Source organism: Osmia lignaria, chromosome 15 (assembly GCF_051020975.1).
Source record: "Osmia lignaria lignaria isolate PbOS001 chromosome 15, iyOsmLign1, whole genome shotgun sequence".
Classification (NCBI taxonomy): domain Eukaryota; kingdom Metazoa; phylum Arthropoda; class Insecta; order Hymenoptera; family Megachilidae; genus Osmia; species Osmia lignaria.
The window spans coordinates 4,514,841-4,531,039 of record NC_135046.1 but is presented as its reverse complement, the minus strand read 5'-3'; the positions used below and the strand labels follow the sequence as shown (position 1 = coordinate 4,531,039).

General features: G+C 46.2%; 1 protein-coding gene across 5 annotated transcripts; it reads right to left on the bottom strand.

Moving 5' to 3' along the window:
• Window positions 1-1,379: 1,379 nt before the first annotated feature.
• LOC117600227 (proton channel OtopLc) lies at window positions 1,380-15,969 on the bottom strand. 5 transcript variants are annotated; one of them, XM_034315333.2, is made up of 10 exons: window positions 15,392-15,969; window positions 12,916-13,169; window positions 12,465-12,739; window positions 6,872-7,099; window positions 5,747-5,949; window positions 5,595-5,621; window positions 4,773-5,086; window positions 3,955-4,123; window positions 3,604-3,889; window positions 1,380-3,516 (listed from the first exon to the last, which is right to left on the bottom strand). In XM_034315333.2, exons 2-10 carry the CDS (start codon window positions 13,000-13,002, stop codon window positions 2,811-2,813), a joined length of 2,295 nt encoding a protein of 764 aa, XP_034171224.1. In that variant the 5' UTR covers window positions 13,003-13,169; window positions 15,392-15,969; the 3' UTR covers window positions 1,380-2,810. The 5 variants fall into 5 exon arrangements, with proteins under 5 accessions (XP_034171224.1, XP_034171225.1, XP_034171226.1 ...); XM_034315334.2 differs by having other exon boundaries at window positions 3,955-4,120; window positions 15,392-15,967; XM_034315335.2 differs by lacking the exon at window positions 5,595-5,621 and having other exon boundaries at window positions 15,392-15,967.
• Window positions 15,970-16,199: the final 230 nt, after the last annotated feature.

Genomic DNA, 16,199 nt, shown 5'->3' with positions numbered 1-16,199 from the left:
CGTGTCTTTTTATTTATGTTCGGCTTGCTTGACTTCGAATTATTAGTGGAATTACAGAAATTACAAGAAGATGATGCTGATTTAAATATTCCATGGCACAGTACTGGTATAGTAAATATTAGAATACTCCTTCAATTTGAATGCCTCGATTTCACCAAGAATAGCATTCACCGTGCCCTCCTTCTTCGAGGTGTTAACGATCTAATCGGTGTCACGAGCACAGATTCACGGTACGAATAAACCAAGACTGTTTATTATTGCGGACGAGTGTATTGCAATTCGTAAGGTACAAATAGTACAAAGGGTATAAGAGTACAAACATTGCATAGGAACTAGAGTATGCGGACATAGAAAAAGTACAGTTTAGAGATGTGACATAGAAAGGGTATCTTTCTCCGTTCACCTTTTGCTCTCGATTCTCGATTACGAATCGCGAACAATCGTGACTTACCCCCGTATCGTGTTTCGCTTCGCTTTGCTTTCAATTTCGGTTAAAACTCGTGCCGAGATCGTGTCCGCTAGAATCTGTTAAAGGGTCGTGATACCCGAGGAAATTGAACGGAAATTGTACATTCCTTTTTTCTAACGTCTCTTCAACAGACAGAAGGAAATAATATTATTAGAGGGAAGAAAGTGAAAGAAGAAAACAGAGGAACGGAGATCTCGACACGAGCCCCGATCAATAAAACGTAACGTGTCGCGCGTAAATCCTATATCTGATAATACAATAAATATTATATAATAGAACAACGCAATAATAAATATATTTATATTTGTATATATATGTGTATATATATTATATATATAATATAGGAAGAAACATGTCGACACAACTAGCTCTAAACACCGAGAGGATCCATTTTTTTTTTTTTCGCTTAACCTTTCGCATCTCTTTTCTCTTCTATTTACAGCCGCCTTACAGTCGAATTTACATCTCTTATAAAGAAAGAACAAATCAATCGGATCAACTATTGACGATTTCTCGAAGAAAAAAGCGTCTAGCACGAAACACGCATTTAACTAGAAAATCTTCCTACGAAAAACGTCTTTCTTTTCACCATTCTCGCTTGGTTTCTTCCCCAAAATGGACACGCACACATACAACACTCAAGGAAACAAACGCACACTCACGCAGAACATTAGTATTGCAAACCAATCGATACGATTTGCTTGTTAGATCGGCTAGACCCTCTTTCAACCCTTCAAAAGCGACTGTTTGTTGAGCAGCAAAAATTGAATTATTCGAATTATTCTCGAGATTTCACGTTCGATCGCGATCAATCTTGATCCCTTTTGGTACTTCCCGTTTAATTAGCAGAGTTTGGACAGCACACTCGACGGATTAAGGCTTAATGATATGATTCGCCATTGTACTCTATTCTTCCTTCGAACGTTATCCTTCCATCCCATTTTTTTCTTTACGTATCTTATGGAACTCTGCGTGCTATGATCTCGAATCTATGGGAATCTACAGGATGAAATTTCTGCATTTTCTACAGTCTTGAACGACGTTCGCAGAAACGTTTGCTAAAACTGATCTTCTCTTTCTATCTGCGTCGAGTTTCGACGCCTGTCTAACTTGCCACGTCATCGAAAAACTCGCGATTTCGGTGTGAAATACTTACTTACGTTTATATATCGCCTCGAAACATCGATCGTTCGCGAGTTGCTACGTGAAATCGAGAGAAACAGACCGCACTCGTCTACGACTAGCATTCGATGGACGTTCGGACTCTTTTATAGTGTATCTTCCTTAAACGCGCGAGTTGCTCGAATTGCTTTCGTACTATCGTCGATTACTCTATCGTCTATCATCTCTATCGTTAGCACGATCGATAGTGCACGGAGAAGCGAGATTTTAACAATGTACGCTCTAGCGGTGGCGGTCGACGCCTAGGAATTTCAGACGTTAATTTGTTTCCCTCGATCATTGATTCTTCGAATTATCTACTTGGACGCGAGAGGCGCTATTTTAAGTTGCAGTTTGTACTACGTGGAAGACGGATGTCCGTGAGAGTATTCGAGTAACATCGAAGGACAGATCAGTGGGAAGAGGATGGTGGGTGTGGCGGGATTCAGGTCGACTTGCGTTAAAAACGGAATCGTTCTTCTTCTATCAGCTTAACCGTTCTCTTAAAGAATGCTTAAATTTCAGTCTTACGAACATTACCACCAAAGAAAAAACACCTCTCTCTTTCATTCACTCTCTCTCTCTCTCTCATTCGCAATTTTTTTGATCGGTATAAAATCGTCTTATCGTTTACGTATCGAACAAAACTGTTATTGTTCCCGGGATAATCGAAGGAACAGCCGTTGCTTCGACGATTCTAAACCGAACTAATCATCTACATCTAATCTCGTTAAAAATTGTGCGTCGTTAATTGTGCCATTTGCCCCTTTTTTTAAATAAATTCTCCAAGAAAATGCGCGCGTTCTATCGCAGTCCGTTCCTGAATCTCGTCGTGGACGAATTATATACATATCGGCTCGTATCAGGATCCATTTAACGCGAGGTTGATCCAAAGAATGCTTACGATAATCTCTAACCGTGACCATTCTCGACGGACGAAAACGGCAACGACCATCAACCTGTCGAGCAGCGTTCGTTTTCGCGTGACATTTAATCTATAACAGCTAGGACAACCTCGCGAACGCAGACTCGACCGATCCTTCTTGCGATATTCGCAAGGACTCCACGATTACATGAAGTAAGCCGGATCGTTCTCCGTGATGGCGTCCAACCTGGCGGGCAGGGTTTTCGGCCGCTGAGGAGCCACGGTATTGCACACGAGCTCACGGGACCCCTTGCGTCACATGTAGGTAGGTTTCACCTTGTACGCTCTCTTCCAGACCTCGCATAAGCAAACGGTGCTGTGGAACCTGTAGAAGATCGCCAACGGCATCGACACGTGCGTGATGATCGTCCACGCCCAAAGCCCGTAGAAATGTAGCTGCACGGGATGCGATTCCGCTCGCGACTTCTCCAGTGTGTTGATTGCCCACATAGCCAGATTGGTGACCAACAGAAACGTGACGATTTCTCTGCCAGGTTTTCTTCTAATCTGCTTCGCCGTAGCTACGGACCGTCTCGACGCGTCCAAGATGAAGATTGTTTGAAAGGTAGTCTGCAACACGCTCGCCAACGCCGTGACAAGCACCAGAACTGTATGCTTGGCTAGCGTGAACTGAGCACCGATGATCGTGAACGTTGAGTAGATAAACATGCCCGTTTGAGCAGCGACTAGAAGGATATTGTCTAATTCCAGGTTCCTGCTGCCGTCGTAACGGAGCTTACGCATCTGGAACATCCCTATCAGGGTGGCTATCGTCGACATCCCGTATAGTGTCAGCTCGCAGATGTTCACCTCCGTGACCGCGAAGCTGACCAACTCTGGACGAGATATCAAGACGAAGAAGAGGATCAGAGAGATGATTGTCAGCACCAGGATCAGGATACCTACGAACAGGCCCTTGTGGGCCCGGGCGCAGTCTACGCTGTAGTGGTGAGGAGATCTCCTATGAAATTCAATCGTTCGTTAAAGGTTCTCTTCAATTTATTAGCTTATTGACTAGAATATTTTTTTTTCTTTCTATTTATCTTACCTGTAAGCATGCGTATGATGCCGGGATCCTGGTGGGGTTTTAGGCTGAGAGAACCCTGCCTTTGATATATTCTTCCACATCACGTATAATATCGCGGCGCAGATCAAACTGTACTCTATGGTGCAGGGAAAGAGAAACGGGCTAGCGTCTTGGACTAACGATCCCATTATGTTCGTTCGTCGGCACTCGTACATGTGATGCGGTCCCTTCAGACCCCTTGGTAGCCTAAGATGCTCTCCGTGATGGTAATGACTGTGCCCGCCGAGATTCAGATTTCCTTTCGAGCCTAATTTCAATTTAATTTTTAATCCCATCGAGTTTAGGTTCGAGAAATATAATCATGTTCCATACCTAATCTGTGAGAGATCCTCAAGGAATTGTTCTCCGGGTTGTAGAACGTCAGTATCTCGTGTTTCGTTTCCTGGATGAGGACGTTCAGCCAAACAGACAGATTCGTGCCGATCATGTGCATCAGTCCAAAACGTGCAACCACCCGATGACGATAAACTTTCATTTGCTGCTGAAGAGAATAAAGATTGAGACAATAGTTATCGGCTCTGATGGGACGTAGGAGTAGGTTCTTCGTTTATAGCGGAGAACAGTTCTTGGACGGTAACAAAAGAATCGCAGCGATCGATCCATGTCCGACGAGAATAATTTGATTGTCTAGTTAGATCGCGAGCCATAGAACGTCGGGTTAATAGACGATGAAGAGGTAAACGATCGGAATCGTCGATCGAGAGGAGGCTCTCGAAAAAGTTTTAATCAAAAGCGGTCGAGTGCGGTGAGAGATACTCATCTGTGGAGGCAAAGGAAAGAGCAAAGGGACGTAGGTACCTGGACGACTCGTGTTCCAGTGTTAGTTCCAGGGTTGTTCACCCTTCCGTTTCATTAACCTTTCTGTCGAGCGTCTCGTTTTGCATCGACGCTTTCGCTCTTTCGTTACATTGCCGCTCGCATCGATCTCTACAGCATTGCCTGCTGTCGTTATTTTTAGACCCTTCACCTAGTAAACAACGAACACCGACCTACCCTCGTGATTTCGAAACAACTGTTCCTTTCACGCGATATCATTCGGCGAAAAAAAAGAGAAAAAAAAAGAAAACGATAAAACACCGCTGCGATTCCTTTGTTTCGAAGCACGATATTAATACCACGAACATACCCACCTCGTTGTTCAGAAATATAAAGTACATCTGTATGAAGATAAAGGCCATCCTAGTGGCGGGCGTAAGAGCAAGCATGATGTTGTGACACTTGGTGTTCCGTTCGAGCTCAAAATATTGGCCGAACTCCAAGCCGGAATAAATCATCGAACCGATGCCAAACGCCACGGCGCCCATTCGTAGATAGAAACTTCCATAATGTTGCGCCGGCCTGATCGCGGAGACATGCGGACACGTGGTGTCAGCCGCGTCGCTGTCGCCTCCGGCGCCGCTCGACGATCTCGACGAGTCCAGGTCGCACACGTCCTTTCGTTTCTCTTCACATGCAAATTTATGGTAATCGACCGGTTAAGATTAATGCGATTTTAACAGGGTCGAGCTCGCTTCCCGTTGTCGGGAGCGAATTGAAAGCGAGCGAGTGAGCAAGCGGAGGATGCTAAGTATATTTATATGTAGACGTAGCGAGACTAGTTTCACTCACTGACAGCGTGGCCGTTCTTTAACCCTTTAACGAGATGCTCGAGTTCCATCGCGAAGAAAGTACAGGTGGATGGATAGCTGGATAAGAACTCGCGAGAAAGTCGGTACCGCGGGTATCCCTCTATTGGCGGATACAGGAAGCACCGCTTCCTAAATTATACCTTGCAGCATCGTTAAAGGGCTAATCGATGGCAAGCGACTCGATTCACCGCAGGGAACAGTGAATCTTACTAGGAAAAATTTTCTCACGAAAACATTGAGCAAAGCTTCTTCACAGGCAACGTGGCCTGGGTTAGTAATAGCGTTCGCGTTAGAATCGTTTTGGGCAAGAATGGAATTACCTACTCGTAAAACAACACGCGGCAGACGTTCCTGAAATATGAAGTTGAACGTTTCATTCGTGTTTGTCTATGGCTCGTTGACCGAACAACGGATAAACGGAAAGAGAGAAAATAAAAAAGAAAATCATTGTTCACGATCATGCGCTATATACTTACTTGACTTGGGTTTGTTGTCGCGAAGCAACGTGGTGTACGTGTAGACGAGGAAGATCATGCTACCGAAGTAGAGATAAAGGTAGAACCCTTCGTAGAACGATGGTGGTATATAGGTGGATATTACTTCAGCCATGGGAAAGGCGATTCCCATGACGACCAGTAGCTTTCCATACAGGGCGCTGAACGTCGTCGCCAAGGCGTCGCTGTACAAGAAAACGGAAATTGTGCTTCAACCACGACGAATCTCGCGTCTTGCTCTAATATACGTTCGACTCTCTTCACCGTGGAGAAATTGAACCATTTCCGGACTTTATCCGATGTTCCCATCGTTTTCTTCGATTTTGAAAACGGTGGCACGATTACCAATTCCGGTATCCTCTTATCGAAAAGTGGAACTCAAAGTACTTCTCTCTAACGACGGCTACTTATTGAAATGCAAACGAAGTAATCATTGTCAGTTAAAAATGATACATTGCAAATCGTAGAATGAAACGTTAGCGAAGATACCATTGGCCGCAAATACATCCACCCCCGTAAGAATTGGCTCAATTACTGGTAATCGTGTAGTCGAGTATGCCCGTGTGCGTGTTTGATTCATAAAGTACCGGTAATTGGCATGCAGACGTCGATCAGGATAACCCGGAGGATCACGTGAAATTTACGTGGTGACCGGGGCACATATTTCCCCCTCCTGGTCGTTTCTGTTAATTTGCCCGGAGTGGAAATCAGTCAAGTTGAAATGTTTCAGCTGATCGTCACGCTTAAACGTTGAACTGAATCTGACCCGATTCAAATGCACTCGTCGAGGTTTTCTCATTCCTCGCGGTACGAGATCGTGTAGCTATCGGTAGCAATGAATATTCAATATTTCACCAATTTCCAAATTGATTTAATTACTGAAGCATTTCAAATTACGTTGATTCACACGGTGGTCTCTGGTAATCGAGATAATCAATTTAAATTAAATAAATTAACACATTGATTGCCTCGGCAGTTACCACGGATCGACGTTACGAATTTAATTTAATTGGAAAACAAATATAGGAGGAAAATTCTCGTGAAAAATCAAATCTGATTGTTCGTTCCGAGAGACAAAAGGGAGGGTAGTGAAAATAATCCACTTACCATCCAAGTTTCTTCCACTTCCGGTCTTCGACGACGTCGAGGAAGGTAGGTGCCGGGTAGCATACCGCGGAAATCGGCTGCGAGGAGCATGGTAGAGCCAGGGCAAACTGGGGTGGCCGGTGAGCGCGGGAGGGTGAGCTGCTGCTGTGTCTAGACAGCGTTTCCGGTGAAACGATTACCGCGGACGGTGATGCCGGTGACGGTAGCGCAGCCGGCAATCCTGGCCAGCTGAACAGACCGTGTTTCCTCATTATTTCTGTCCTGTCCAAGGCCGATCGATCGATCGGTATCGACGGCTCAATTACAGGGGGATAATTGCGCGCTACCATGTTCGGGATACCTAATCAATTGTTTTAATAACACAATTCGCTCTTTCCGTTCCTCTCATTAGCTTCGCGAGTTTTAACGTTTGCCTTTTAAATAATTCAAGCCATCGAATGCTTTTCAATTAATGCATACCACGACGAAAGGTGAAAGGGTTAATTGACAATCCTCGTTCCAATTCTCACGCTTTCACCCCTTAGTCGATGGACGTGAATTTACGTCGAAATCGGTGAACAAAACTCGTCTGGTCGGGTTCAAGTGACTTCGCGTCACCGCAACTCCGGGTAATTCGTTTAAGCACATTCCCGCGGAGTTGTCGGCTCGCTGTTATACGCGAAAGTCGTTTACCGGGGAAGTTTGAAGCCGCGAAACTGGCTGTCGTCGCACGACGAACGGCGCCAATCGCAACTCGTTAAACTGCGGCAACAAATGGTCGGGAAAACTTTCTCGAGATGCGACGCGCTGCTAGTTTCTACTCGAAAATTTCCACTCGAGCCTCTGCACGCGGTGGCACACCGAGAATCGTTAGGGCTTTCAAAGCCGGTCTATGGTCCGCTGGCGAGAAGAAGTAATTAAGCGTGTCGCGAAGGGAGAGAGAAAAAAAAAAAATACTTTCCGACCTGTTTTCGTGTTGCAATTCGCTTAATGAAACTACGATCCCAACGAAACGCGTTATTTTTTCACCTTCGAGCCTGATACGGTGAGCAATTAACCTGGTGCCTTATGATTTTTTCAAAACTTCACTGCTCGAGCGTGGAAAATGATTTTAATTCCAATTAGTATTAAACGTCTCCCAAGTGCAAAAGAAATCCTGTCGCGTTCAGGACAGATCAATGTTCCATATCGCACTGTGGTTAATCTATTGAAAACGGTCAGAGGTTTCGAGGAATTAGAAGGGGGAGCACAAAGCGGTGTCGTGGATCTAATTTAAGGTCAACGCGGTGGCATACACGTTTTCATACTCGTCACATTGACACTGGCTGCAGGAAGAGAGTTACTATAGCGGGTGGACGGTTTCGTGGGCGTCATTAAGCGACGGCTTCTCGAACGACAGCCGTTTATCTAATAATAATCCCAACCGATCCCTCTGTAATCTGACAGCCGGTGAAATACGGTCGGCTTGATTTCACGCATACGCACACGTGGCGTTCACAAATTCGAGCTGTACCACCGAGCGAATCCTGAGGAACGTGCGTCGCGTTACCATGGGATTCGCGGCGACAACTTATCCGCAAGGAACACCAAGAGCGGCGTAAATTATTTCGCCACCGCGATATTGCGTCCCGACGTATTCGGATGAAATTTCAATTTACAGAGCGAGGATTGGTAGACGAAAAAGAAATGTTCACATTTCGATGGAAATTCCTGAAACCCGGAGGCACCCTCACCGACATGGAATGAAATTCTTTCTGCGATTATAATTTCATTTAAAAATGAAATCAAATATTTGGCTCATTTTAGTATCTATAAATCACCCCTGAAAAGAAACCCTCTGAGTACGATGCACGTTTACCATCGCGTTATCTAATATTCCCTGAACCGGATCGCTCTATATTTTCGTCGTTTATGTTACGTTAAAATAAACACGGAGCCGTAGCGAACCCCGGTTGAAAGGCAGCCATCCACGAAGCCTTTCGTTCTAACCCCTGAAAATGTATGCGAAACCGGGAGATCGTTGTTCCGCGCGTTTAAGAAGGTAAACGAGTGCCTGCGTAAAACGACCTACCCTTACGAGGCGGATAGTACGGGGGGAACGAGAGGGAGGTAGGGATTAGTTTCGTCTTTTTCACGGATAGATAGAAGGGTTAGTTGCACGCGTGCGCGCCTACTCAGGTTGAAAGGAGAAGAAACTGGGTAGGTAAAGTTGACTGTCTGGGGAGATAGCAAAGGATGGAACGTACGGCTCGCCTCTTGGCTTCGAGCTTTTTGAAATAATCACGTAGTGTTGGAGAAGCAGAAGAACGCGAGAGGGTGTTGCCGGACGAGAGAGATGCCGGCAGAGGGGTGCAAGAGGGATTGAGGGGTTGATTCAGTGGCTGAGTACCGTTCCCTCATTGTGCCACGAGTGTATCCGTGGCTCGAGCACTCTGGCTCTCGCTATCCCTTGTTTCGCTCGATCTGCCACTCCGTCACCCCTGCACGGATATCCCTCAGGATTCCATCCCGCATCTTCCTTCTCTTCTTACGCGCTTCTCTGACCCTCTTACACAGCGAAAAAAAGAGAGAGCAGATTCTTTTAATCGTTCCTTCTGCAAAGCTGCCACGTAAATACACCGTAAACGTTTTTCTCTCATTTTTCCTTCTTCCACTGTTTTCCAACTGAGGCGTGCGTTTTCGTTTCCTCGATTATTATTGCAGCCACCCCACGTTCCTCTGCCACCTCTAGGGATTATGCTTTCGACGTTTCGCCGAAGGGCGAAGCGCCAGCGTAGCCTGACTCGATAGGGAGAATCTCTTTTTTTTTACCTATCTTCCTGATTCGTTATCCGAACGGTTCACTTGCGTTCACTTAACGATAGTCGCAAGGATTTTTAATTTTGGTGAATTTGGTTCATTGAATTTGGTTCATTAAATTTTGGTTCATTGAATTTGGTCAATTTGGTGAATTGGTTACCACTTGGACGTCTAAGATTTCCACCCTTACCCGAGCAATTCCTGAAGCAATTTTCGATGGAAATGCTACATGCAAAAGCACGCGAGGCATACGTGGACTAGGAGGATGTCGTGCCAGTGGAAATAGTAGAGGGACGGTTCGGTATGGGTGCGCGATTTTCGGATTCCCGGCCGGTCGTGTGGAGCGGGAAACGCGCGGATCGATCCACCGTCTCGACAGGATGGAATCGTAGTACCTGAGGGAGGTTTCCTTGATGAGCATACCCGTGACCTTGGTTAGAGCTTTCCACGGCCGTCTCGGCGGAATGTTGGCTGCTGAATTCACCAACGAAACGCACAGTCACGGCCCAAATGGCTCGTGTGTGTCACGGTACTCACGGACCCCGCATCACAGACTGAGGCCCTGCTGTCTAGCGATTCAACTCAGCACTCTCGTTTATCACGCTCCTTCTCCATTCGCCACCCTCTTTCCCTCCCACGCGCGTCGTCCATCGTCTCTGAACATGTGGTCGGGGGCTGTTTGATAGCGAGCTCGTTATCCGAATCAGATTCGCAGTGGCGTAACGCGAGTGGAAGGTTTTACGACCAGTCATCTCGACCCCAGCCTCCGTATCCTGGCTTCGGTCATTTCCGACAAGAAGCGGTCGGTTTAGCGTATACATATATAGAATACGCTAAAAATTTTGAGAATTTACTATTACGCGTGATAGTTGATTAAATCTGCATGTAAGTCGAGGGAATAGGCCAGAATAGTATACCTGCTCTCATTCGCGACGAAAGAAAGGATGGCTCGCGTCGGTTCCGGTGAAACGGGAAAGCAGAAGAGAGAGACGAGGAGGAGTTACGATCGGAAGCGACACGAAGGTCGTCCGTTGGCCATAACGAATTGACAGGTCAATATTAACTTCGGCGCCGTTGGCCAACCGTGCGTTCACGAATTCACGTTCGATATCCGCCGGAAGTAATCGAGTTCGAACGGAACGGAGGCGACGCGACGGACCGTCTGCGGATCGGTCGGTCGAGATTCGATGCAAATTGCTGTTCGATTCGTCGCGTCGTTAAACAAGGAAATAACTGCGTTTCACGCGTGTCAAGCAATTAAAGCGCAGATTGTGTATTGCTCGAATATCGTCAATTAACTCTTTGAGATTTCCGAATTTCTTTTTCATCGTTTTCCTGCTCCTTTTCCATACACACGCGAAACGTGGATGAGTTTCTACGAACGAATACGCCTTTGAGGTGTCGTTTCTTGCTGACTCGTAGATTAGACCCGGTAGAAGCAGTAATTTCACAGATTGGGGTCAGTGTTTCGCTCTGATGAAAAGCACGTCCCTTTTCGAGCCGTCGACCGTTCCTGAACGACTTTTGTCTCTTTCTTTGACACGAGTTTCGTTCGATCGTGGACGTAGCAGTGATTCCTCGTCTACCACTCCTTTGACCACTCTAGCCTTCTCCAGTGGAAATTGATGGAGCAAAGTGGTAGACGTTTGCGAAACGATTTTTCACGATCAAGTTCAATCGTTGCACGCTGTACAAACCACCGTGCTGGACACGGAGGGATGCGCGTTAATCGTGGACAGTGACTAATGTTTCGTGGTTGGTGGCCGTTCGAACGAAGAGGAGAAACGTGTCTGTTTAGGGGGTCTGCGGAGTAATTTACGTCCTGACGTAGTTACGTACAGGGTTAGAAAACGAGAAATAATTGACGGGAAACTGTGAGTACGATCTCGAATTTGAAATCAACGAAAACGGAATAAATTAATTGAAGGTTTAATATAGAAAGGGGGATTCGATTTGGACCGGAAATGATTAGGTACCATTTAAAGAAATCGCTCGTTTCCCTCGCATCCAAGCCGTCGAAGACGTAATTCGTGCTTCCGGCCACGCGATAGTCGTATGATCGCGTTAATATTTCCATCGAATGTTCGCGTCGTGCTCGTCGAGCAATTTACTCGACACCTCGTCCCCGGAGTTCTTAGAAATAAATTATTTTTCTCTCGCGATTTTCTATTCCGCTTTTCCGCGTTTACCTAGTTAACCAGCAGACAGCTTTTATTTCGAGTCTAGCGCACAATCTGAAGGGATCTCGTTCTGTACGAGACGTATGAGAAGTCGTTAATGGTCGGGAATATTACTGGCAAAGAAACACAGGGGTAGATGAAGCCTGGGTGGAACGTGGAGAGCAACGTCAACCGTTGCTAGCAAATTCTCTACGGTTTCTTCGCAACCATCTTTGGACTCGAGACACTTTCGACATTGTTTTTTTCCGTCTGAATGTTACATGAATCTAGCCAGATCAAAAGGGTACCAGTTGTATGCATGGTCATACAGTTGGCTAGAAAGGGGAATATTATATCGTGCCCCATGAAAGTAATTGCAGATAAGCTTTAAACAAAGCAGAATAATGAAATTATTATTATAATAATTATATCCAGAGTAAAGTACAAAGGAACCTTATACAAATTCTGGTATCTAGATCGTTCAAGTCAGACCCGAGAGACTAACGGAAGCGGGAAAATAGAAAAAAAAGAGAAGAAGACGCGAGGAATTCCAATTAAAACAGAGACCTTTCTCGTTCGAATGAAATTGCCCCCGTAACGACGCTCGTACGAAACGGTAGCAGCAATTTCGTTCCGCAGGATTTCTGCATACTCACTCTTGCGGGGCGAGCGTGGAGAGCTGGGGCTGGGGTTGCTGCGCCGGTTTCTCTGCTTCCGTGTTAATTATGGGACCCTCGGGTGTTCGAAGGGCAGCTTCCATAGCCGCAGCCTCCTCCTCTTCGCGCAACTCCTCGGAAGCTTCCTCCGGGATCGTCGTGATATCCTCGATCGGTGGTAGCTCGGTTCCATTCTCTTCCAGGTGGTTCTCCATCATCGGATCCGAGTTGGTGTCCCCAGGTCGCGTCACCTCCTCGATATCCGAGTCGATGCCCTGCCAGTACGAATAATTAATCATGAAATTTGTCTTTTTTTTTATCATGAAACCACGTTCAACAGTGTTCGTTTGATATGCAACAATAGAATAGAAATTTTTCATCCGCTCAACATCGGGAAGGAAATTATCTGACAAAGATTATCGATGCATCGAAGGGTGAAGGGGGTTAGTACCTGAGCAAAGTCCATATAGAAGGAATCCCTGGAGTCTGAACTGCCTCGGCGAAGCCGAAGGCTGAGATCCGGTGAGCTCTCTCCCATCTTTCTTATCTCCTTTACTCGCTTCTCTTCGTCCCTTCTTCTCTACCTTCCTTCCTCCGCTGCTCTCTCCGTCACGCTTCGTCTTCTCCACCCTTGGTGCTACCCAACCCCCTTTGTCTTTTACGAGCTTCTTGCTCCACCGACGGGGAATTCTAAAGAGGGTGGCCCTGCGCACACAATCCAGCGAGTTTGCAAGCTGAAAGAATCGTCCTTGAATGACAGATCGTCGTCTCATTCTATCATCTTTCCCCCTTTTCTCGTTTCTTTCTTTCTCCCTCATTCGCGCCTACCACCCTTTATTTCTTTCTTTCTCTGTTGGAAAGAACAAGAGTTTCTTGGTCGTCGTTGACGCGAAACAAAAATGCCTCGGTGAAAGAAGTGCCGTCGAGAGCGGTCGTACGTGAGCCCGTGAATGCAGAGTCCGGATCTCTGAATATCAAACGTCCGCGCGAATTAAAATTTCACCCCCTATCGGCGGTGCTACTTTCACCCGAAACGGGGAGGATTCGACGGCAAGGAAACGATGCGTTTGTACACGGAAACCTCCCTTTGCTTCTCGGACGAGCGAACGGGGAATGTCGACTAACATGGTAACTCGTTGCTTTCAGTATTTTTTTCTATTGTGCTTCTATTTTACCTACTCCCTTTCGTTGAAAGAGTTTCCGTTGAAACTTAACGGTAATTAAACACTTGGCGAAATTATTTGCAATCTTACAAAATTGTTTTCGATTTTCGAAGGATTTCCGTAGACGCGATCGTCGGGGTTGGTGGATTCGGTTACGCAGAAACTAATTACGAAAGCTAGGAAATTCAATCGGACCTGGCCGTTTGTCTTCGAGTTAATTGCCTTAGCCGCGACTCCGACTCGGGGTGACTTTAATTAAAACTAGGAGACGTCGGTCTCGTGACTCCCCCAATGGGATCGAACTCGCGGAATGGAAAAAAAAATAAAAAATAAAAAAGAAAATCTCGTTCGCGTGAACGAGCTTCTTTACTCCGTGACTTAATTAATGCCGTCACGATCGAGAAATTGCCGAGACGTCGTCGTCGCGTTTCCGACGAAATTTGCGTGCATACTTAACGGCTTAGTCCCGTTTGTTCCAAAGTCTTAGCAGGGCTTGACGTTTCTCGTTGACGCGGTAACAAGATAGTCTGCCTCGGGCGAACTTCCACTATGAACCACCGTAGAGTTTCTGAATTAATCCCAATTTGAGGGAGAAAAATTAACCATTATAAATTTTCGGTTGCTCCTTTAGCTTTGAATAGGTAATTATAAAGCACTCTCTCAGAGAACATTTGTCTTTCTGTAAGCGACCCAGTCTTTGCCAAGACACCGAAGACCGAACCTCAATGAACAGTCTTCCTGTTCTGAATCGCTCAGAACGCCATTCCGCGTCGGACCCTCTCGTTTTTCCAACATTTTATGGCTCGCGTACGTGGCATCGAATATTTCTCCATCGAACATCCCCGTGCACGTTACGGTATTACTACGGGGAATAGGAGAGAGAAGATATGGGGTAAAACTTTTTTTTGTGCCCGCTTAGGTAAAGTCGGAAACATTTTGGGCGACCGTTTCTCAGATCCACTGGGTGTTCTTTTCGATTACTTCTCTATAAGGGATTTTTGTTATTAATTTTCCAAAAGAATTTTTAAACAATGTATTACGAAATAAAATTTCCCAGCGATCTGCAGCAACGATTTTCCATCATTTACGTGGCGCGTGTTGGAAAAGTCAGATAATTCCGTCCGCGTTCATGCATGCCGACAATATATCCGCTTTTTACGTCGATACAATGCTTTATCTAACGCGTGCCACTGGCGGAGGGTTGGCGGTAATGCACGCGACCGATTCGCCACTTTTTGGCGACCTTTGTTTGCTATCGGAAAATGGAAATGCACGGTAGCGATAACGACCGCAAATAAATTTAATTAAGGTGAGATTGGAGCGAACTGATCGCCGTAACGAGGCATGAACGCGGAAGCGAATTTTACCCGAGTTAATCTTTACTGTCGTAGGAATTAAAAACAAATTACTGTTTTAAATAACATGCAATTTCTATTGCCTGAACATCCTAAGTATTCTAATTGGATCCTTCGAATGCTAAGGGTGTTTAAAAAAGCATGTTTGAAATTAATGTGAAAACACTTATTTAGTGAATCTGCTGTAACAAAACACGTTAGTAATCCTTAAAAAGATCTTAGATCACCACAAAAAGCGTGTAATTCGTCGACAGGGAGATACGTTTGTAAATGAAATGAAAACATTTGTTCAACGATCCTACCGTGTCAAAACACTCAAACCCCCTTGTGTGCACCCAAACAATAAAAAATCCTGAGTATTATCTAAACGCCTCGAGAAAGCGTGAAAAAAAGAGGGTAATCCACTTACAGGACCTGAAACTCGCCCAGTTGGACGTTGTCCACGCAACGTATCCTTGACTCATCCCCCCGTATCGCGGGTCGACTCGTTTTCACTTTCATCCACCGGCTCGTAGTCCCTCCTACCCTCCCGCGCGTGCATCCGTCAGCTAGCCTCCGGTATCCGGAACCTCCGCGGTTCCATGCCCGGCCGCGAAACGGTTGTCCAACCACACGAATCCACCCACCACTCACCACACCAAGGGGATTCGCACCAGGATGAAAATTCGCGCGATGTTCAAACTGTGCATCCACCGATAGCAAAGGCTGACAAGTCGAACACGCGACGATTAACCACGCGTCAGCTTCGCGTTTGACTGTCGCGCGTGCGAACTTGCAGTAACGGGGGGGTTGTTTTTACCCGTTGAACGTGCAGTGCCGTGAACGAGCCGGAACACCGGCCGTAAACACGGCCGGAACTTGTTGAGCGACCTTGCTAGGCGAGCGTGTTTTTCGTCGCGGGTTCAGGGACGACGTACGATCAATCGTGGCGCCGTGACCAGCCACCGAGACACTTTGGCACCCCCCGAAGGGCGCGCCACGCGAGCCATCGACATCCTGCCAGAGCCGCCGGGCTGCTGCGATGGCCCGGGCGTCGCGACCACAGCGCCTGCGACGCCGCCACCCGTTCCACGTCCGCGACGTCGTTGTAGCTCGACCAGGGTCGTAACTATCCTGGAAAACTCTTAGCTCTTAGTAAATCCGTATTTTGTTTGAATTTCTTTCTTTAATAATTTTATCGTATATAGTTTTCTTATAGTTTGAGAGGTCTTAGAGAT

Excerpts from the sequence above, each read along its gene's own strand:
- LOC117600227 (XM_034315333.2), bottom strand. The coding sequence starts at position 13,002 with ATGGGAGAGAGCTCACCGGATCTCAGCCTTCGGCTTCGCCGAGGCAGT. Across the intron at positions 7,100-12,464 it reads TCCACGCTCGCCCCGCAAGA|CTGGCCAGGATTGCCGGCTG; the intron begins GTGAGTATGCAG and ends CGGTCTGTTCAG. Across the intron at positions 5,950-6,871 it reads AAGTGGAAGAAACTTGGATG|CGACGCCTTGGCGACGACGT; the intron begins GTAAGTGGATTA and ends TTTCTTGTACAG.